General features: G+C 51.4%; 1 protein-coding gene across 5 annotated transcripts in view; it reads right to left on the bottom strand.

The window, feature by feature from the left end:
* KCNN3 (potassium calcium-activated channel subfamily N member 3) overlaps positions 1-23,722 on the bottom strand; it is a 210,214-nt gene that overhangs the window by 150,856 nt on the left and 35,636 nt on the right. For 3 of the 5 annotated variants that reach the window (XM_017867697.1, XM_017867696.1, XM_017867711.1), the window contains exon 1: positions 14,900-16,191. The exons of 1 other annotated variant lie outside the window; for it this stretch is intronic. In XM_017867697.1, coding sequence (XP_017723186.1) covers positions 14,900-15,841 — 942 coding nt within the window. In that variant the 5' untranslated portion in view covers positions 15,842-16,191. Of the gene's footprint in view, positions 1-13,811; positions 14,186-14,899; positions 16,192-23,722 lie in introns of those variants that run through there. One more of the 5 variants, XM_017867699.1, reaches the window with a different exon arrangement.

Below are 23,722 nucleotides of genomic sequence, written 5' to 3' on the forward strand. Positions count from 1 at the left end.
CAGAAGAATGGAGTGAACCCGGGAGGCGGAGCTTGCAGTGAGCCGACATTGTGCCACTGCACTCCAGCCTGGGCGACGGAGTGAGTCTCCGTCTCAAAAATAATAATAATAATTAATTAATTAAAAAATAAATAAAATAATATGACCATTCTCCTCTCAGAAGCCCCTGCACTCCCATCCAGAATGGTCCTAACAATTGTGATTGTTATTGATGATGACAATGATGAAAGGAAAAGAGATGTCGTTTTCCTGTTATCTAACTGGCTGTAAAGTGAGTTGGGGCCCTAACAGATTGGGATCTAAGACTTGTCAATGGAGTGAGAAGTTGTATCTGGGAGGGAAGAAGCTCTTCATAACGCTCATCATAGCACTTATCACCATCAAACATAATACAGAATTAGCTTACATAGTTTACTACCAGGTTTACCTATTAAAATATAAATTCCTGACAGCAAAGGTTTTTCTCTTTTGTGGGTTTTTTCTACTACAGTCATGCGTCACATAATGACATTTCAGTCAAGGTCCTGTACGATTATAATGAAACTGAAAAAATTCCTGTCACTTCGTGACATCTTGATGATCCCAAACCTGTGTCAGCCCAGGCTAATGTGTGTTTGTGTCTCAGTTTTTAACCAAAAAAAAAAAAAAAAAAAAAAAAAAAATAAAAAAAAAAAAAAAAATTTGTAAGTAAAATGCATCTTTTAAACAAATATTTCTAAAATGGAAAAAAGCTTATAGAGTAAGAATATAAAGAAAATACTTTTGTGCAATTGTATAATATGTTTGTGTTATTACAAAAGAGTATAAAAATCTTATAAAGTGAAAAATTTGGCCAGGCACAGTGGCTCATGCCTGTCATCCCAGCACTTTGGGAGGCCAAGGCTGGTGGATCACTTGAGGTCAGGAGTTTGAGACCAGCCCGGCCTACACGGAGAAACCCCGTCTCTACTAAAAATACAAAAATAAGCTGGGTGTGATGGTGCATGCCTGTAATCCCAGGTACCCAGGGGGCTGAGGCAGGAGAATTCCTTGAACCTGGGAGGTTGAAGTTGCAGTGAGCCGAGATCGTGCCACTGCACTCCATCCGGGGCTACAGAGTGAGACTCTATCTCAAACAAAACAAACAAACAAAAAAGTTACAGTGAGGTAAGGTTAACTTGTTATTGAAGAAAAAACTATTTTAAATAAATGTAGTTAGGCTAAGTGAACAGTGTTTACAAAGCCTACACTAGTGTACAGTCATGTCCTAGACCCTCACATTCACTCTCCACTCACTGGCTGACTCACCCACAGCAATCTCCAGTCCTGCAAGCTCCATTCATGGTAAGTGCGCTATACAGGTGTAGTATTTTGTATCCATTGTACAGTATTTCTACTGTACCTTTTCTATGTTTAGATACATACTTGCCATTGTGTTATGATTGCCTACAGTATTCAATACAGTAACGGGCTGCACTGGTTTGTGGCCTGGGAGCAGTAGGCTCCACCATACGGCCTCGTGTGCCGTATAGTCTGTGTAAGCGCACTGCATGATGTTCGCACGATGATGAAATCACCTAATGACACATTTCTTAACTATGCAACGCATGACTGTATATCCGTGGTGCCTAGAACAATACACTGGCACATAACAGGCATTCAATAACTTTGTCAAATGAATAAAATTATTTTTCCGCCTGGGCTCGCTACTCAGCTGGAAGTTTCTAAGTGCCTAGCATGTGGTAGGTGCTTGACAGATGCCTATTGAATGTCAGGCTGATCTGTTAGCAGGGTCATTGGGGAAACAGAGGCAGCTTAGCTGAGTCATCCCACAGAAAGGAAAAGCAAGCGCCAAGGGTCCTTGAGTCAGACGTGGTGCTTCCTCCTGCTGCCACCCGTGCTCCCTCTCCCTGCCCTGAGGGAAGCTCCCCTGAGACCAACAGCCTCAGGTACCTCGGGGAAAAGTACATTTCTTTTCATTTCCATAGACTTTTATTCTCCTAGTGGAAGGCAAATCTGTTTCCCCTCCACCAGAAGGCCTCAAGCCACAGCTACTTACATTATAGTAATTAAATCCCTGCTGCTAGGAGGGTTCAGGAGACAAGCAGGCCTCGTGCCAAGGGCTGGCCTGCAGGGAGGAGGCAGCAGGAAGGGAGGCTGGCCAGAAGGGCCTGTCTCTCAGCTGTCTCCTGAGAGTGAGAAAATCCCCTTAGCCACTACGTCTTCACAGGCTTTCGCTTGTGGGACAGGACGATAACGCCCCCCACAGCCCACCCTGCCAACATGCACCATCCATGAGGACCCCCTCCAGCTGGAATAGCACAGCTTTCTTCCAGTTTTCTCTGTAACTCCATCTGGTGCTCACGACCTTCCACAGATGGCCAATGCAGGAAACATCCCCTTCTCAGGCTCCTTCTCTCACTCTCTAGATGACAAAACAGAGGCTCAGAAACCAAGCTGCCCACACCTAGCCCAGGACGCTTCCCCTCACCTGCAACTCAGCTGGCCTTCACAGAGCGCTCCATGGGTGCCAGAAACCATGCCCCATGCCTTACAAACAGCAATCTCATTAACTCTCATGACAGCCCCAGCGGCCAGGTTAGGATTCCCCCCCATGGAAACTGCGAAACAAAGCACCGAGACAGCCTCCCAAAGCCACACAGCCTACAGTGAGCGACACAGCCAGCGCTGTACCGGAGATCTGCCCGGCGCTAAAGCCTGTTCTCCTAATGCCAGGCTAGATGGCCCATATAGAATAATCAGAGGATGGCCTGGGAGACAGACACGAGGGAGGATGGAAGAAGTGAGGGTGAGATGGACCTTCAGGAAACAGGGGGAAGGGGAGCAGACAGACGCATGGGACATCAAGTCTCAGGCTTGTGGGTCAAACCCAAGCCACATGTGTGTGGCCTTGTCTCTCGCAAAGCTTACATCAGACCTGTTGCTACTTATTCAGTGCCTGCCTCCCCCACCAGTCTGTGAGCTCCATGTCTATTTGGTGCTGAACCTCCAGAGCCAACCAGAACACGCCAGGGGATGCCCTTGTCACATTTATTCCTCATGACACCCATTCTCATGACAGGGAGAAAACACTGTTAACCCCATTCACAGACCTGGAGACTGAGGCTCAAAGAGGTCAGTTTTCTCAATGAGGTTGCACAGCTGGGAAGCCACAGAGCTGCGGCGAGAACACTAGGACACATGCTGCTGAGGGCTCAGCTGGCCCCTCCAGGGCCCACAGGAGACTTTCCTCAGCCCCAGAGCCCAGACGGCACCTAGAGCTTCAGCAAACCCCTGTATCTAAACTGACAGCATCCTCCTCCCCTCCTCCATTCCTCCCTCCAAGAGCACAAAACATCCCCTGAGGCTCTGGGGGAGGCTGGAAGGGCAGTGAGGGTGGCACAGTAAGGGGCAGGGTGGGCAGGAGTGGAGAGCTCAGGGAGGCAAGGAGAAGCTTTTTAGCTTGAAAGAGCCCAGTCTAGGGTGTGATATGCAAAAGTGTGTCTGCTGCACAGTGTGCGGGCGTCAGAGACACTCCCCTATGTGCAAATCCGAACTCCACCACCTCCCAGCTGTGAGACCCTGGGAGAGTCACTTAACCTCTCAGAGTCTTGGATCTGTCATCTGTAAAATGGGGAGAATTATATCTACCTCATAGGGTTGCTGTGAGGGCTTAATGAGATGAGGTGTGTAAACGCACATAACAGGTCCTTAAATATTCTCTTCTCCTCCGCCGCCTGTCACCTCTTCACTCCTGAATAAGACCTGGTGTTGCTTTGGAGTCATTCTTATGAAAGGAAAAATAAGTTCCCATTTTATGAAAGCGGTGCATTTCCCCCAAGCTGCTGTGGACACAAGCATTATATATGATCCCATCCACCCACGAGGAAACCCTCATGACTCAACTCCATCCTAGACTTGCTCTCAGCTTGCATCAATTTCATTTCACTCTTGAGGGATCTTTCCATCGCTGGCACATAGTGTGCACCCCGTCAGGTGTCTTCTGCCAAAATGCCCTCCTACCAGGCTCAGCACCATTACTCTCCCGGAGTACAGGAAAGCATCTTGGCAGAGCTTAAGGTCCAGCCCAGAGCAGGAGGGGCTGGGAACCCTGGGCCCAGCTGTGAGGGACCTTGTATGATCCCAAGGCCACTGAGCTCTCAGAAGAAACAACCAAAGGCAAAACCCACCACTGCCCAGCACGGACAAGAGCCCCCTGGGTGCCAGCTCCGCTCCACGTTGAATTCTCCACCTCTCCACCCACAAGAGGAATTAAAATTCCACCTCCCAGATAAAGAGGCTGCTGTGCAAGGCCACACAGCTGAATAGCCAGGGTTTGAATCCAGGTCTACGGGGAAAGGCTGTGCTCTCTTAGGAAGAGTTGGTGGAGAACAACACATCTGGCTGGGGAGAGACCCTCCCCAGAGTACGTAAGGCACAGATTATCTGCACTCCTGCCGCCTGGAGCAGGGCTTGCCACACAGTGGGTGTTCAGGATATGTTTCCAAAAGAGGGATGGGAAAAAGGAAAAGAGAGGAAGAACTAAAACCAGGAATTCCTAGATTCCAGCTATACCCCCTGCCACCAACAATGCTGAGTAGCCTTGGACAAGTCACATCACTTTTTTTTTTTTTTTTTTTTTTGAGACAAAGTCTCACTATGTTGTCCAGGCTGGTCTCGAGCTCCTGGGCTCAACCGATCCTCCTACTTCGGCCTCCCAAAGTGCTGGATTACAGGTGTGAGCCACCACATAACTTCTATGGGCCTTGGGGTCCTATAAGGAGGAGGATGGTCCTTTCCCTGCCTTCCTCACAGGGCTGGGAGGCATATGCAGAGATCATGCCCACCCAGGCTAGCACACCTGTCTGGCCAACAGAGCTTAGCCATCCAGGGCAGGTGTGGTGCCTCCCTGAGGAGGCCTCCCCTGCATCCTCCACCAATGCCATCCAGCTCTGAGCTCCTCCAAAGGCCGTGGCTCAGCCCTGAGCAACATGCCTGCCCCAAGCCCTTACCCTGGGAGAAGGTAACATCACCCATGCCGGCAGCTCCAGGCACTCCCATGTATGGGAGCTTTTTGGGGGCCAACATCTTATCTACTGGAAGACAGAAAAGAAAGAAAATAGCTAAACTCCAATTTGTTAAAATCAGAAATCTCAAAAGGGGTTTTGCTCTGCAAAACTCCCTGCTAGTGGAAGCCTGTGAGGAGGCAAGCAGGTGCCAACTCAGGCAAAGGGGCTAGGAGGAGCCACCATTTGCTGGCAGCCCAGGAGCGCCCACTGCCGGGTTGGCCACTTGACCAACCATTAGCAAGTGTCATCCTCCCCAGGCTAGTGGGTGTCAGTCTCCACACATCCATTACAAACAGGGACAATGAGGCTCAGAGAGTTTGAGACACAGAGCTTAAGGAAAACCAACAGTGGCAGATGGGCTAGAATGAGCAAGGGCAGCCTGTCCCTGCCTCCCTGCAGGGCCCCCTCAGTTCAAAGCCGCTGACAGGTCAGCAAGGTTCGATGGCTCAGGCCAGGCAACAGGTCATCTGCTTCCTCCTCCCTATGTACTGGGTAACCCTGGGCAGGGCACCCACCTTTATAGGTCTCTCCATCTATAACCTGAAGCAAAACACCAAACAACTGTCTTTATAGATGTTGCCTGCCAGGCCTGGTATGAGCGAGCTCTAAAGAGTAGGTGCCAGCTCAGCCCCTGCAAGGAGTGTCCTTTAAGCTGACTTTCCTGTTCATTTGACACTGAGCCTCACTCCTGTCCTGTAAGAAAAATGCCCAACAAGCTGACTCAAAAATAACAGATGCCAATTTGCATATTATTTCACACATCATTTGCATGCTGTTCATTTAGTATCATCAAGGCTCTGCTCAGAATACAACTCTGGTTACCCTGCCACCAGGACTTGTGAAAAAAATATGGCTTCCACGAAGGGCAAGCCCTAGGCACGTCCTTCCCCTGCCCAGCTGCTCTTGCTGCCTGCCCCCTGGCACCTGGCTGGGAACGTCACCCACTGCCGCAGCCCTGGCACTCCAAGCAGGGTGAAGGGGAAGAAAGGACCTTTCGAATTCTAGGAAGCACCCTGACTCAAGTCTTGAAGGGGAAATTGTGTTCTCTTGGTGACGCATCAGGCAAGCTGTAGCAATGCTTTTCTTCCCCGTTTCTGTAACAGGCCAGCTTCCCAGTTCAGCTCTTCCCGGGGCCCTGCTCTCTCAGCCTTTTTCTGCCTGGTCATCATATGTCCCCCTGACCTTCCTCCAGGCCTCTCAGCCTCTGGCCTGGCCCCACGGGTTTATTTTTGTTCTCTCTCCACCTGTCCGATTTGCATGTCCACACCCGGTTAGCTCTGCCCAGACCACAAATTGCTGACTGAGTGTAGAATAACTGGGCCCCATGGGGTAAGAAGGCTCCAGAAGTCCAGCCCAGGCCACCACTGCAGCCCTGCCCTCCAGGGAACAGCCCACTTCCTTTTTACTCACACAGATTCACCCAGCAAGATCTATCCAGAAACATGACTGGGGAGCTGGTCATGGAGGGGAGGCCATTTGACCTCATGAGAAAAGGGGCGTGTTCCACACATGCTCTCCAGGCAGGGACACCAGCTCATCTATGGACACCTGCAGACAGTGGAGGGGTGACGTGGGCGCACATGCCCCTCCAGTCTTGATGCTCCAGGTGGCATCTTCTAACCACCACTCTAATAAAGACAACAGCTGCCAGCTGCTGAGACCCAGTGTGTGGCTGGCTCTGTGCTGGCTGCTGTGCTACAGCCAGTAGTTGTGATTCCCCCTTAACATTGAGGAAATAGGCTTTGGGTTCAGTAAGTTCCCAGAGGACACATCACTGGTATGCCACTCAAGCCTTTTTTTTTTTTTTTTTTTTTTTTTTGAGACAGAGTATCGTTCGGTCGCCCAGGCTGGCGTGCAGTGGTGTGATCTCAGCTTACTGCAACCTCCGCCTCCCAGGTTCAAGTGATTCTCCAGCCTCAGCCTCCTGAGTAACTGGGATTACAGGCATGTGCCACCACGTCAGGCTAATTTTCGTATTTTTAGTAGAGATGGAATTTCGCCATGTTGGCCAGGCTGGTCTCGAGCTTCTGACCTCAGGTGATTCACCTGCCTCAGCCTCCCAAAGTGCTGAGATTACAGGCATGAGCCACCACGCCCGGATCCAAGAACTTAACTACCAAGCCCGGCCACCTCTGAGAAAGGATATCAGGTGTTCAGGGCCTGAGTGTGTGGAACTCTGCAGCCCTGGAGGTTACCGATGCTACCAAATATTCCATCCATCACTGTGCCCTCGCCCTGGGCCTTTGTTCACTGCTGCCCAAAGCCTCTCCTGACAAGACAGTCTCTTCTGTCCTCCCTACATGCCCTTGTGTGCACCACATGGCAGCAACCTGAAGCCGTCCTCATGCCCGCTCTGTTCCTTACACACTCTGCCCCCTCTCCCCGGACTTCTCACACTCAGAATTGAGCCCCTGCCCGGGCCCCTCCCATCCTGGCTTGTCTAGACCTTCAGGGACCCCCCAACCCCTTACAGGGAATCCACCCAGCATCCCCAGTCTGAGTCACTGTCTCCTTCCTCAGTCCTCCCAAGCACCAACACCATAAACCACCGCCCGCCTGGAATGGATGCCATCTGGGTGCTGCCTGACACCCCTGAGAACAGGACTCTCGGGACTGTGGCTGCTCATCCTTGTGATGAAACATGATCTGGAATCGGATTGCAAGGCCTCAGCACAGGAAGGGAGTTCAGCTCCTGTTTTAAGGCCAGAGAAATGAGACCCAAAGAGAAGGGACTCGACAAAAGATCACACAACAAGCTGGAAGCAAGAGGCAGAAGCACCTCCTGAGGGGCTCAAAGCAGAGACAGTCCTTTACCCGGCACTCAGTGCCCACGACAGAGCTCAACAGAGGCGTGAGGCACAGACAGGGACACAGGAAAATGGGACTCAAGAATGAAGAAACTTCCAGAACCAGGAATGGAGAAACCCTTCGAGGTCCCTCGCTCAAATCCCCAGCAGAAGTTTGTGGTGGGATTTGCAATAGGGAAACCAGAAGTGCACTGAGACCTGAGCTCTCATTCTAGAACCATCTCTCCTGAGATGGGCACCTGGAGTGAGTCACTGAACCCTGGGACCCCCTGTGCAGCCGAGTTTTCTCATCCCTGAGATAGCTGGTCATCATGAGCCCTGGGCCAGCCATCATGAGGGTCATGAAGGACCCAGGGATGAAAATGCCTTGTAAGATGTAAGATGCTGAGCTCATGTGACTCTCCCCTGATAAACAGCCACACAGCCAATGCTGAAGGAAAAAGGCAGCCTAAAAGAAGAGCAGGCCGGGCGCGGTGGCTCAAGCCTGTAATCCCAGCACTTTGGGAGGCCGAGACAGGCGGATCACGAGGTCAGGAGATCGAGACCATCCTGGCTAACACGGTGAAACCCCTAATCCCCACACCTACCCTCCTCACAGCCTGCCCGGTATCACCCTGAGGGCAGCAGCACCAGACTCCAGAGAGGCGGCATCAAGAACTGACCTTGGGCCAGTCCACAATCTCATCCTGATCCTAGGCTACCCCGGGGGCCCACACTTGCCCTTTTCACCCCTCCAGCACTGTCTTCTCCAGGTCCTGCGCTGGCATCTCCTGCCCTCCATCGAGCCCTTCCTGCCCAGCTCGTGGTAAAGTTCCTCCTGTCCCAACATTTTGCATCACAGGTCTCAGGGCCATAAACTCAATTTGTCTGTTTTAAGGATATGGGCAATCTAACCAGCAGCAGCAGGCAAGGGAAAGGACACAACCTCGGGAGCTAAACGGGCCTGGGTTCTTATCTCAGCGCCACCAGCACCAGCGTGTCAGCATGGCCTGGTGACCTCATCCACACAGGGGGCGGTGAACATGACCTGCTCCTCGTACACCCGGGTGTAATGCAAAGCCAGCCCAGCGCTCAGCAAACGGTCCTTGCCTTCCCCTCTCCTGTCACTCAGCAACATCCCGGCCAGCCCAGCTGAAGTGCTGGGCGACCAGAAAGTAGCGTGGTCCCTGCACCCAGCCGCTCCTCCCCTCCTTTCCCTCAGATCCCAGCTGAGCACCTGGGGGTGGAATGACAGGGTCGGGGAGGGGACACTTAAAACCCATTCGCCTCCTCCGGACTTTCCTCACCTGAAGAAAAGGCACTAGAATTTTCCTCCCCACAGCTCCTGGGAACAGCACAGTCTCAGAATTCCCCACCCTCATTATTTAAAGAGGAATAGGTGGCTTGCTTTCTTGCTTTCCCTTTGGGGTTTTGAAAGAAAAAGAAAAAGAACTACGAATGAACGTGCTGGTCTCCCTGTCACTGAGCTGAGTAAAGTGGTATTTCATCAATATATAGCTGCCCCTCACAACCCCCGCACACACTCATTTTCTCCCCCAAATGTGCTTCACAAATAACTGCAACAGAACTGAAGCACCATATTCTGATCTTACATTTCCATCCAGGCCCCAGATTCTCTACAGAGGTTACTCAAATTTCTTTTCATTTTGATTTTCTGTACCTTATATTTTTTAAAGCAGATCTTTTGACCATGGCCTTACAAATCCCTCTTCCTGAAAGCGCAATAGGAGAAATACGAGGCCATCAGATGGCTTTCTAGTTAGGCTATGCAGGAGATAAATGCCCTAGTCAGAATGCCCCTGGCCGAGCACCCGGGTAACACCGCCTGTGGGGAAGGGAAGTCCGGATGTGTGATGAAGTCTTTCCCCAGGACAGTTATAAATAGTGTGATGACACGCAAAGGAGAAGCATATATAAACAGTTAGCTGTCCCCCTGTGGGTTACAAATGTTTGACTCATTTACAGACTGTCCACAAAGATTATAAATAAAGTCACCACCACCCTGAGGCAGGCGGCAGAGAAGGCCATTTTCACGCTGTCAGAAGGCCATTTTCACACTCGCCCTCCTGTGGGCCGACACACTCAGTGTGACCTGTGAAGACAAAATGTGTGCCCAGGGCCCTCAGCAGCGGGCTCACAGGCTCTCAACCAGTCTCCTGCCTTCTGCATCCTGGTTCTGCAGGTCACCCCACAGGGAGGGTCCGTGGAAAGGGCTGGAAAGGATCTATCCTACTCCTACTTTTCCGCCATGGCCTGAAACACAGGCACCAGTACCCGGAGGCATCTTCTCAAAAATACCAGGACACTGTGACAGCCAACAACCTATCCCAAAACAGCACCTGGGTCCAAAGAGAAGGTGCAGAGCTACTTGGCCAGCCAAGCCTGGGCTGCTGCTCTGCCCTTCTGCAGACAGGGCTTCCATGACCAGGGAGAGCAGAGGATCAGAACTGGAACCAACGATACTACTCAGCCATTTGGTCTGGAGGCTGGGGATGGACTCACGGACCTCTTTGAGGTCTGTAAAGAGACAGACAAGTTGGCCTTGGCCTAAGAGAATAGCCTTGGCCATTCTCTTTAAAGAGTGAACGGCCAGAGGACCAGGCTCCCCTGGGCATGCGGAAAAGCCTGTGCCACCAGGGTGGCCTCCCATGAGGTTGTCTGAAGAAAGAGTAACTAGAGGTTGGAAAAGAAGCCACCATGGGAGCAGACAGGGCAACCCAGATAAGCAGCTTCACACCAACTCCTCTCTGCCACCTGGGTTACCCCAGCAACGAGACCAGGCAGGGGCAGCAGAGAGGAGCAGAGGGGCAGGAAGTCGGTGGGGCAGGCGAGACGGGGCCATGGTAGGGGAGCGGGCAGAGGACTGGTTCTGCCTGGGAGGCGAGATGCAGACTAGTTTCGAGGCCCGGCATGGGGAAGTGGCTTGAGGTTGTACAGACTGGTGGGAAAGAAGAGCCGCGCCGCCGCACCAGCACTCTCCAGCCTCCCCGAGACGATCCCGCAGTCCAACGCCTGAGGTCCTGAGAAACGAGGCCCATGGGTGCCTTGCCAGCCACACAGAGGTACCAGCTCAGCCACCAACATGATGGCAGGGTCAGGGTGGTGAAGTCACAGCCTGGGGAAAGGGGAGGGCAGCCAGGTCTTTCCCCTCCCTAATTCTTTCTGAACCCAGGGAAGAGAACATAGAGGTAATTTAATGCAATGGAGTGGGTGTGCCCCAAACCAGCTCTAAAAGAAAATAAAGAACACCAAGAAGGACTTCACAGGTCCTTGCTGCTCTATCCGGGTGGCACTGATAGGTAGAGATGGTGTGACTAAGACTCTCAACAGAATCTCTAGACCAGGCCTCGTCACAATGTCTAAGCCTTCAGAGAGTAAACCTGCCTATTAAAAAAAAAAAAGGGACTCCTCATTTGGTTCAAGGGTCACCTGGTACCTTTAGGAGCCTATTGGGGCCATCTCAGGCATCTCTCTGCCATTTGATCTCATGTCCCAGGCATAATAATGAGAAGCTCCCCTCTTATCTGAGCTCACCCAGGAATCAAGCCCCACCTCCCTGCTCCACGCTGGTGCCTCCTAGCAGAGCTTCCTTCCAACATCAGCACCTACAGGCCTGTGAGGCGGGAGCTGGGGATGTTCTGTCCCAGTTGCTCAGCCCCCTCACACTGGCTCCCATTTGCATTCACTGAACATGCTCGGGGCACATGCCACCCTCCTTTTCAAGAGACCCAGGCCTGCATGATAAGTTGCTCCCCCAGCAACAGGCACCTACCAAACATAGGTAAACAGCAAGGCCACAACCCCATGGGAAAAAAGGCAGAGAACTTCAGAAAGCAGCAGCTCAGGCACAAGGTCCGTTAATCTTCAATCACTTGGGGAAAAATCCCCTCCCAAGAGCCTTTGAGTGGGAGCTGCCATTGGCAGGGCAGAATTACCTAATCTGCCTGGTACCCCGAGGCTGCCTCGTCCATCCGCCTGCCTCCAGACTGGTCAGCAGGGCCAACCAGGCACACAAAACTCTCCAGCAAAAGAGACTGTCACCCATCCCTCCCCAGGATCCACTGAATATCCCTGAGCTCTCCTGGGCTGTGACTCCTCATCTTACCCAGACTGTGGAGGAGAAGAGACCACTTCCTCCATGAAACTGGGACACAGATATTCACCTCCCCCCAAGAACAGACCATGTTTAAAGGTGGTCTCTAGTCAGACCCAGTCCCTTCTCAGAACTTCTTCCCTGCCAGATACAACTTCTCACTCCACTGACAAGTCTTAGATCCCAATCTGTTAAGGCCCCAACTCATTTTATAGCCAGAATTAGACAACAGGAAAAAGACATCTCCTTTCCTCTCATCATTGTCATCATCAATAACAATCACCATAGGTCCCATTTGTTGAGCAGGCAGATACATGCCTTACATGTCTCTAATTTAATTCTCCCTCCTTGACAGCTGGGGAAACAGGCTCGCTAAAGCTCCATGACTTATCCAAGATCACACAAATAGTAGTGGCAGAGCTGGGATTCCAACTCTGGCCCAGTTCCTTGAAACCATCCCATCTGCTTCCAGGAGAGAGGGGTATCTACCTTGGCCCTGCGGTGTCTACAGGGCCTGGTACACAGGAGACACCCAGAAAATACTTGTTCCATAAATGACTCAAAACCTGGATGGCCAGTGCAGGGATGGGTGAGTGGGTGAGCAAGTTAAATGAACTCTGCTTATCTCAGGAGCAGCTCCAAGGCACACAGGAAGTGGCAACTGAGGCAAGAAGGACCTCTCAGCTGCTGTCCCCTCAGTGCACACCACTGCTGCTATGAGGGTCAGTGATTCAGAAATGGGGGAAGCCAGGCACCTCAGGTGGCCTCCCCCTTCATTCACCTAAAATCTGCCTTCTGCATCTCTGGGAAAGCCCCTTTCCCTGAGTTCCCCCTCAGGGGTGGCACCTGCCTCAGGCAGGGAAGAGGGCCCGATCCTGAAGAGTGGTGACCCTCCCATCACATTAAGACAAATGTGCATAGATCCTATGCACAGCCACTGCCTCTGGGAAGAGCCATTTCCTTAAGAATTCTGACCACGGTGTCACTGAAAGAGAAGATGCTGGGGCTGCCCCTTCCCCACACCCTCCTTGCATTGGGGCCTTCATCAGTTTTCCCCAGCAAGGGCCCCTGATCTCCAAGGGAGGACTGGAGAGAGCCAGGGCTGTGACCAGGGCAGCTGCCAGCCCTGGCGAGGCTGCCAGCCCCATCTCCTGGAGCACCCAGCAGGAGAGGCGGTTCTGAGAAGGCAGCGAGCAGAAGGACCCGCAGACGCAAAGGCTCATTACAGGGAATGACTAAGTGAGCTGCGATTCCAGGGGAAACCCCACTCGCTTCTGCTCGCTGAGACGCTCATCCTTGAGCTATTTTGACTAAGGCGGCTTCCAGGTGCTGCCCTCCGCTGGGGCAGCCCACTGACAGCAACCGGGTTGCTGGAGGACCCTCTGCCTGGAAGTCTTGGTCCTGGCTATTCAGGTCGTCTGACAGGTCTGCCCCACCCGTTTCCAGGGCGGGAAAGTCTGCCCATCCCCAGTTAAAGCGAGATGCTGGGAATGGGGGAAATCCGATCAGCACCTCCTAGGTTTTTGCGGCTGGATTTCAATAAGGAATGTGACAGTCTCGCAGCAGCTGTGCCCTGCCTGAAACAAGCTCTATTTGAAACCTCCAACAGCTGAACCCCTCCCAGCTACCCGCTGGCCAGCCCGGCCAGCCACCCCCTGCCCCAAATGACAAATAAATAGAAAAATCCAAGCAACAAGCAGGCGCATGCATACGTACACACATTACACACATATACACACACACACCAACAAATTGGGGGTGGGGGTATCATGGAGCCACTTGTCCACTGATTCCCAGGTCTCCAAGCCTTCCAGCCCACAGCAGGAGAGCTCCCCGGCAAGCAGAGCATCGGCAGAAACCCACCTTCCTCCATTTCCATTCCCTCTGGGAGGGAAACCCCCTCCTCCGTCTTGGGGCTGGACTGAGAGGCTGGAGCAGTGGGGCCAGATCCCCCCTAAAGCCAGTGCCTGCTGTTCTCCATCCGGGCGCGCACTCACACACACACTCATCTTTATTTATCCCAAGGAGAAGGAGTTGAGGTGGGAGGGGAGAACTGGGGCTGAGCTGGGGCGCGGGCTCGCGGGGACCGCCTGGCAAGCCCTGTCATCCCATCCCAAGGAGAGGTGCTCCCCCAGCTGATGCCAAGGCGGCGCCCAGCTGCTCTGCCCAGGTAACACCTGTAGCCATTTTTATCAGGAGATGTTTACAAAGCAGCAGCAGGTTTATTCTGAGTCCTCTCTCCTGAGGGAAAGGACCACTGATGTCCTCCACCTATATTGTTACCCCATGCCCTCAGGAGACACAGGTCATGAATGGTTTTCTGTTTTGCCTGAGTATTTCTGAGAAGAGGAGGGAAATAGAAACTTGGGAAGAGAGGAAGAAGACAGGGAGAGAAGGGACTTGGGCAATGGTATGGAATCCCCACCCCCCACCCAGACATTTATTTCTTTTTTATCCTCAGGAAAATGGAGTGGAGCAGGGAGGGGAGGAAAGAAGGGGAAGTCGCAGGAACTGGCAAACACATCAAGGCGGAGTGTAATTAATTGGTGCGTTAAGCTGCTGGGTTATGCTTTAGTACCAGTGAGCCAGGAGGAAAAGCGATTTCTCAGAAGGGATTATTTAATCCTCCCTAACAGAGAGTCTGCAAATTAGACACAGTGTGTGGGGATGTCCCCTACCCCCCAAAGGAAGCGAGGAATGAATTCTCCCGGGATCAAGAAGGAAAACCACGGGAAGTTAGAGTGTTCAGTATAACTGAGCAAGCGCCTCTCACCACCACCACCACCACCACCTCTCTCTCCCAGTCTCCCTCCCAATCTCTCTCAATCTCTGTCTCAATCTCTCTCTCTCTCTCTCTCAATCTCTCTCTTTCAATCCCCCTCTCTCAATCCCTCTGTTGCTACCTACATATTCCTTTTGTTCAAGGTATAAAGAGAAACCACAGCCCCTACCTTTGAGTACAAACCCCAAGAGAGCTCGGTCTCTATCACCATAACAACAATTCCAAACATCCCAAAAATCAGAGCATAGTCACTCAGTCGCTTTCTCTTTTCAAACAGGGCCCTCCTGTGTCCCAGCTTATAGCCAATGTTTTGGTTTTTCCGCTTGTTGGCTTTGGGGAAGGTGGTGCTGCTGGCGGTGGTGCCGGCATGCTGGTGGTTGTGGGTGGCATTAGGGTGATGGAGCAGGGTCTGGTGGGCATGGTTGTCCTCCCGGGAGGAGATGACGATCTCCGGGGGGTTGCTAGGACTGAAAAGCTGGAGGGGTTGGCCCTCAGTCTCGGCCTCGATGAGGTTCCTCCGGGAGGCGCTGAGGCGGCTGAGGGGTTTCATGACCCCACCGCTATACTTGCAGGAGCTCATGGCGATCTCCGTGAAGGGGTTGCTGTCCCGCCGGTGCACCAGGGGGCTGGCCTGCCGGTGCCGGCTGCCTCCGCCAGGCCCACTTGTAGCTGTGGAACTTGGAGAGTGGCCAAGCAAGTGGTCATTGAGATTGAGCTGACTGCCTTGCCTGGAGGAAGGGTGGAGGATGGCGGTGGAGTTGGACGAAGGGGGGGGCCTGAAAGCGGTGGGAGAGGAGTGCAGCAGGCCAGGGTGGACGGGCTGGCTCTGGAGTTGGGCGAGCTGAGACAGGGGATGCGGTGGCTGCTGCTGCTGCTGCTGCTGCTGCTGCTGCTGCTGCTGCTGCTGCTGAAGCTGCGGAGGCTGAGGCTGCAGCGAGGGTCCCAGGGGCTGCTGGGGGGCTGCTGGTGGCGCTGGCGGTGGTGGCTGCTGCTGCTGCTGTTGCTGCTGCTGCTGCTGCTGCTGCTCATCCCCAGAGGATGGACAGGGGCACTTGGGGTCTTCATCCAGGTCCCCCACCCCAGAGTCATGGAAGTGCCCAGAAGTGTCCATCTTGGGGCCTGGCTGTATTCCCTGCAGCACAAGCCCCCACCCCAAAGCCACCCTCGCTCCAAAGATGTCCTCAAAGAAAGCCAGGCATCCAATCTCCCCCACCAGTGTCTTGGCTCCAGTCCTCTCTCTTTGGCTTGCTTCGGTTCTCTGGGGCTGCCTGGAGTCCAGACGCTGCCACTCAAGAATGCATTGTATTGGGCAGGGAGGGAGAGCAGGAGGGGAGCTTGGAGAAAGAAGAGGGGGTGAAAGAACTCTCTCAGGAGGTGGTCCTCTAGGAGCGTGTGAGGCCAGGATCAGCTTCACTCCTCGCTGGCTCAATAGCTTCGCTCGCCTCCTCCTGCCACTGTTACATTGTAAGCCAAGCCCACTTATTAGCAGCTGGTCTCATTGGCTTGGCTTAACTCTCCAACCTCCTCCTAGCTCCGCCCCCCGCATAGGCTCCTCCCCAGGGGAGGGGCATGGCGTCCTCGTCTCCGGCCCCAGTGGCGGCGCAGCGAGGGCTGGGAACTGTAGTTTTTGCTCCCCGACCCCGGAGCTGAGCCACTGTTCTCTTTGCTCTGACAGGTATGGCCACAACCCGCAAGCCCACGACGATAAGGGATGTTCGCTCACGCTGGGCGATGGGGAGGAGGGACAGAGGGCCTCCGAAGGAGGGGAGGTGTGCACCCTGATGAGGGGGCAGACGGAGGGGAAAGCAAACATTTATTAACCACCAGGGTTTACGATAGGTTGTTTCACACATATTTTCCGGATACATTCTCCAAACACCCAAGGAGGTGGGCAGTATGGTCTCATTTACAAAGCCTCATGCTTAGAGATATTGAGTAACAACGTCAAGGTCACAGAAGCAGGGGGGATCCATGCCTCCTAACACTGGGTGGATAAATTCACCTACCATTGATTGAGTGCCTACGCCGCGTGTTCAGGCACCTCTCTGTTATTTCCAACCCTCACATCAACCCCACGAAAATGATGTCATCACTCTCCTTTTACAGATGAAAATTGGAAGAAGAAGAAGGAGGAGGAGGAGAAGAAGAAGGAGAGAAAGGAAAGGGGAAAAAACACTCAAACACTCAAACATAGATACGTAACTTGTCAGATGTCACCCGGCTTGTAATTAAAGGTGCTGGGATTTGAACTTAGTCAGTCTGACCCTACAGATCCTATACTGTCTCCCAGGATGCATTTCCACTATGATATTCAGTACAAAGTGGTTGTTCAATAAATATTGTTCAAATGTTGGATAGGGGAAAAACCAGAGAAGCTACTGAGGAAGAACTGGCCTCTCCAAAGCAGGGTGTGTGTGAAGAGGACCATGGCTCCAGCCCTTTCCCTAACAGCTGGGCATGGAGTCACAGGGGGATCCGGCAGGAAGACTGAAGATTCCCCCATGGTCGTTCCCTGCCTGATTTGTCCCATGGGGCTCTGAGAGTCAGAGCTAGGAACAGCTGCTGGCTTCCCAGGTTCAGCATCATCATCAAGTATTTATTAAGCTCCCACTGTGTGTAGAGGGGGTTCCAAAGGATGGGACCAGAGCTGAATTCATTTTCATTTCTAACCACAGAAGCATTAGGAATCAGAAAGGAAGTCACCAAGAGAGAATTCCCCAGCACACCTGGGGTTTTAAAAGGCAAGCCTCTTCCTCTCTGGCTCTTGATTCCCCATCACCCTTTGGCCTCTGTCCAGCTCCCTCCCTAGTTGGGAAGAGGAAAGGGTAGGAGATCCATGCACACATACACAGACACACACCCAGAAAACATGTAAGCAGGTGGACACACATGCACATGTGTACATGGTTGTGTGCACACACTAGCCCATGCACGCACACATGCACACATATACACATAGGAAGCTTCTAAAGCAGCTCTCCTGTCTGGTAAGCAGCAAGTGTCCAGGTCAGGGAGGGACAGAGCTCCCCCAAAATGAGCCCAGAGTCCCCTCTGTATATCAGTTCTCACCTCTCCAATCCCCCATTAACCCTGACACTGAGAGCTAAATATTACTTGTAATACAAGCCACAACCCCAGATACCTGACAATTGCTCTTGCACAATAATCTTGATTCTGGTCAGGCGTGGTGGCTCATGCTTATAATCCCAGTACTTTGGGAGCCCAAGGCATGAGGATTGATTGAAGCCAAGAGTTCAAGACCAGCCTGGACAACATAGCAAAACCCAGACACTAAAAAATTTTTTAAATTAGCTGGACATGGTGGCGAGTGCCTGTAGTCCAGCCACCCAGGAGGCTGAGGGAGGAGGACTGCTTGAGCCCAAGAGTTTGAGGCTGCAGTGAGCTGTGATAGTGCCACCGCATTTCAGCCCAGGTGGCAGAGCGTTATCCTGTCTCTAAAAAAAAATAAAATATAAAATAATAATCTTGATTCTTATTATTATCAATGACACAGTCATTCCCCCTACCCCTGCCACCACACACACACACACATACACACACACACAGACACTAGAAGTCACAGCACCAGGCCTCAGATGCAAGCCTGGGGTCTCATGTGTTTTCCCATGACCAGGCCCTCTAGCACCCACCCCCAACCCCTTCAGCATCCTCTGCCTTCTCGGCCCTTCCCTTCTGGATTCCTGATTTCCCTCCCACTCCTTCATCCCCAAACAGAGCCACCTGCTTGATTCAAGGCTCCAGATCGCATACTTAGATTTAATGATCTTCTAATAAATTATCATGAATATGTTGTTAGTAGCAAAAATGTGCTGTTCTTGTTGGTTTTTTAGTGCTGGATACAGTTTCTGGGCTGTGAAAAATCAATTTTGGAGAACAGACTCCAGGCCTGGGTATTTCTGTACTCACTCCACCCCCATAAGCTGCCTTCTGCCTCAGCTAACCTTTCTGGCCAGACTCTTGCCTCCAGTTCTCCTGGCGGTGCCAGTGGGATCCAAATGGGGCCTATCAGAACATGTCCTGCCATCATGGATGAGGATGAGAGATAGCTTGGGTAGAGCCCTAACTATGCCAGCACCAAAGATCAGTGGTTATCTGGAAATGGGTTGCAACTTGACAGCTGATGTCACTGAGCCAGCTCATGCCCCTTGTTACGGCTATCCTGTCATGAACAGGAGGAGGAGGAGGAGGACAGTCATGTTTAGAGCTTGGGCTCAAGTGCCAGACTGCCCAGGCTGGAACCCTTCTCTGCCACAGGGATGGCTGTGTGACCACAGGCAAGATGACCTTCTGATCATCCATATACATCTCTTCCTAACTCCACAGTGACGTCACATTAGCAGCTTGAAATCAGTCACGATCAGAGTATTTACACCACAGAAATCGGCTAACACTGTAAATTAGAGCTTATGTTTTCCTGGAAGCCGCTTGCTACACCTTTTCCTAGCTGTTCAACATTTATCAGCACATTACTGCTTCCTATATCCTTACATACAGGTTGTGCACTCCACCCTCTGCCTTCCTTCTCACCAGCACAAGCTTTGCCACTCGCCCACTATGTGACCAATTGCTTATCTTCTCAGGCCTTCAGTTTCCTTAGTTCCAGTGAGAGCACCGGCCAAGTACTTTGTAACTGTCAAGCACCAACAGGTTAGTGAATAAGCTGGGAGCTCTCAACCACAGGGCCTGATCATGTCAGGTTTTCCACATTGCCCTCCAGATGCACCGCACTCAGGCATCTTCCCGCTGTTGCTGCCTGTTCAAAGCCCCACTGTTGAAAAGCGCTCAATGCTTCCCTTGGCCCCCAGCTACAACCATGTCTTCACAGCAGCTTGTGAGTTGAGGCCATCACTCATTTTATAGATGAAAAAACTGAGGCATTAAACAGATTTTAAAACTTGCCCAGAGTTACTAATTAGTAACCAGTCATAAAGCTGGAATCAAACCCAGGCCTGTCCAACCTCAAAGCTCAAACACTCGCCATATGTCCTGAAACCCAAATTTAAAGGATTCATTCTTACTGGTATTTATTAAACATTACCATGTGACTCATGTACCCAACCCTCAGGAACTTAAAGTCTCACTGTAGAGACAAGTTACACTCATATGGGGTGACGAAAAATAGCAATGAAGATCCCAAAGTGTGGTCGAGACAGTAGAGTTCATTGAAGGCAGACGGTTGTCAAGGGTGGCTTCCTGGAGGTGGTGGGACGTAAGCCACACATTAAAGAGTGGGGAGCAACTCCTTATGCTGCCTTAAGATGACAGGCTGACAAATTAGGCCTCTTTAGTCTGCAAAGGGGGGTGTGGAGGAGCTTCTTACCTCAGAGAGACAGGGAGAGCAGACAAGGAAAGTAGGGGTGGCCTTTGGCTATACTGGCTCCACATCAAGCGTGCTGGCGCTCAGTTTCTGCCCTCCTTTCCAGGCTCATTCCTTACCACCTTCCTCCTTAAGCCCCAGCATCACCAACCTATTGTAGCTCTCCCATAAGTCATGCTATTGCACATCTCCATGCCCTCTGCCCGGCATGCCCTTCCCCCAGATTTCCATCTAACGCATTTCTCTTTGCCTTTCAAGACATAGCTCAAAGGTCTTCCTTCTGAGAAGCTTCCCCTGAACTCCCCAAACCCAAATCAGGAACTCCTTCTGTATTTTCAGTCCCCTATACTAACAGGGCCTCTACAGAGCAACACAGCTATATCTCCATATGTGTCCTTTGCCCCAGACCATGACCTCCTTGAGGGCAGGGATGATGTCTTCTTCACAGCTGTACTGCAGCTCTTCCGAAGAGCTGCTTACAACAGATGCTTAGTAAAGATTAATCGAACTGACTAAACTTGACACCTGGGTGAGGTCATTTGAAGGCAAGTAAGAGAAAGTCACAGCACTTTTCATAAGAAATCATAAACACAATTTCCTCGTCAGTAAAATAGTGAGATAAAAAAGATAATTTCTAAGATCACTCAGCTTTAAAATTTCATAATCTATTGTCTGTAGAACTTGTTATCCTCAAAAGGTAAGACTAACTGAAAATAGGTTTAAGAAAAGCAGTGGTTCATGGTTCATATGGCTGTCCACAAGCTGTGACCTGCATAAAAGGGCTCTAAATTTTTTCTGTATCCCCAGCACTGATCAGGGTGCCTGGCTATGAATTACTCATTAAAGATTTATTGGTCGGATGTGGTGGCTCACGCCTGTAATCCCGGCACTTTGGGAGGCCAAGCTGGGAACATCACAAGGTCAGGAGTTCAAGAGCAGCCTGGCCAACATGGTGAAACCTCGTCTTTACTAAAAAAAAAAAAAAAAAAAAAAAAATACAAAAATTAGCCAGGCATGGTGGCGAGCACCTGTAATCCCAGCTACTTGGGAGGCTGAGGCAGGAGAATTGCTTGAACCCGGGAGGTAGAGGTCACAGTGAGCCAAGACCATACCATTGCCCTCCAGCCTGGGCAACACAGCGAGACTCCATCTCAAAAAAAAAAAAAGAAAAGAAAAGAAAAGATTTATTAGACGGATGGATAGATGGATGGATGGACAGACAGATGGACATGTGGATGGGTGGATAGGTGGGTGGACGGATGGATGGACAAACAGATGGATGAATGAGAGGATAGATGGGTGGGTGGGTGGATGGATGGATGGATAGATGGATGGATGGATGATGGATGGATGGATTGATGGATGGATGGATGATGGATGGATGGAGGGAGGGAGGGAGTTTAGACACAATGACAGATAATGGCAGGTTTTCTAAAAAAGCCAGTGGTGTTGGACAGATACCCTTAACCTCCTAAGGATAGGGTCATAAAGATCAACCACCCCCTTTATCAGACTCTGAGTGGCTGGACAGCTTTAGGCTGAACAGCTCATTCGCCCATGCTAATGAGCTGTTAAAGTCATTACTGTGTTCTTATCTAGGCGCTTCATTACTGGATTAATTAATGCTCTAATAATAAAAACAAACCCTGTGTTTGCAGAGCACTTTATAGTTTTCCAACTGCTTTTATGTAAAATACTTCATTTGCAACTCTTGGCAGCCCTGGAAGGCTGGTTGGGAAGGTTCTATCCCCATTGTTGCCACTCTTACTCCCACGAACTAGAGTTTAGAAAGGTTTTGGTAGTTTGCTCAAGGTCACCAGTTAGGCATGGATTTGAACCTGGGTCTGTCTGTGCTCTTTGCCATCCATTCTGCCTGGAAAGCCCTTCCAGCCCACCTCTTGCTCTGTGTCCTGTCCTGTGAGAATTTAGGGAGCAGCACAAGTGTCACCCGTGCCCAGAGCTTTCCCCGACCTCCCCTCCTCTGCTCCCTCAATTTGACATTATCTCCCTCTTCCAAATTCCCTTGGCACTTTATTGTATCTCTCTGGGGACACTGTTCACCTCTTGCTTTGTACTGGTGTTGTCTATATACATGTCTTCTCTCCCCTGATTTTATTTTATATATATATATATATATATAGAGAGAGAGAGAGAGAGAGAGAGAGAGAGAGAGAGAGAGACAGAGAGAGAGAATCTGTTGCCCAGGCTGGAGTGCAGTGACGCGATCTCAATCTTGGCTCACTGGAACCTCTGTCTCCCAGGTTCAAGCGATTCTCGTGTCTCAGCCTCCCAGGCAGCTGGGATTACAGGTGCCTGCCACCACGCCTGGCTAATTTCCCTGATTTTAATTGACACCATAAGCTCCTTGGTGACAGGAGCTTATGGTATAAATTGTAAAACACACACACACAAAACACTGCACTTCATGCTGCACCCAAATTGTGTGTTGAATACATAAGCAGATAAGAGGGTGAGTGAGTTTAGCCTGACTGAGAGTTTGGGCACTTTGAACCAGGACACATTACTTGCCCCTTACTTGCCTGGCTGGCCACCAGGAATGCCAACTGGTAAGTGTAGGCCTTCTGTCCATACTTCTTTCCTCTGAGTCCCTGGATGTCTAGACACTGGGTGAAGCCTCTTATAATGAATGCACACCTAACCCCTGCCCCCACAAGCCATGATCTGAGGATCGAGGTAGGACTACAGCATGTCACCTGTCCCCAGGCCATGCACCAACAACTCTCAGCCACCTACGGGTGCCAAGGAGTCTTCAGCTTCACACAGGCTCCTCCCCATACTCTGCTTTGCTAAAGAAAAATTGGAGCTCTTTTGCATCATCTGAGTGTCAAGGTAAAGGGGACATATGGCCTGACTCCCCACACGTGGAGCATTTACTGAGGGCCAACTCCGGGTGTTCGTGGTTCCAACATGCCGGGGGGAAGGTTAGCATCCCCATTCCATAGATGAAGAAACTGAGTCAAGTTTCAGAGAAGGTTAACTGGCCTGCTCTTGTTCACAGTGGAGGGGAGAGTCCAAGCCATGAGCCACACAGGTCTATGCACTCTGCGAGGTCACACCCTCTCCACTTAGCCTGTGCTACTAAACTCATCCTTTCCAGAGGAAGTATCCCTCCTGCCCTCCACTCCTGCCCGGGTCCTCCAGGAAACACCCTCTAACAACAGGAGTGGGGAAAGGTTTCAAAAGAGCAGCTCCGTGGAGATCTGTCTGGACAAAGGTTCATGATTCTGCTTCTAAAACTCTACAGAGGCCAAGCTGGCCCTAACATGGAGAGAAGACAGTGGAGCAGCCAGGCCAGGCACCAGAGAAGCCTTGGGCTGGGAATCGGCCCATCTGATTCTGAGCTGCCATTTTCCTGCCAGGGACCGTGACGAGCAAGGTGTGCCCCTCTGAGCCTGTGAAACTGGGATAGTTCACACCTCCTGCACAGCTGTCTTGTGAAAACTGAGATGCATTTAAAATGTGTCTCCTGACCCCTTCTCTGAGGCTTTGGTGTGGGAACTTGTTGTTCTAACCAGATGAGTCAGTCCGGATGAGAAGGTTTATTTACTTGAGGGAGTCAAAGGTCGAATGGAAGGTGCTGATACCGTGTCTGGAAAGAAGGCATGGGAAATGGGCACAGGGTGCCAACATTCT

Source organism: Rhinopithecus bieti, unplaced genomic scaffold (assembly GCF_001698545.2).
Source record: "Rhinopithecus bieti isolate Rb0 unplaced genomic scaffold, ASM169854v2 scaffold_4129, whole genome shotgun sequence".
Lineage (NCBI taxonomy): Eukaryota > Metazoa > Chordata > Mammalia > Primates > Cercopithecidae > Rhinopithecus > Rhinopithecus bieti.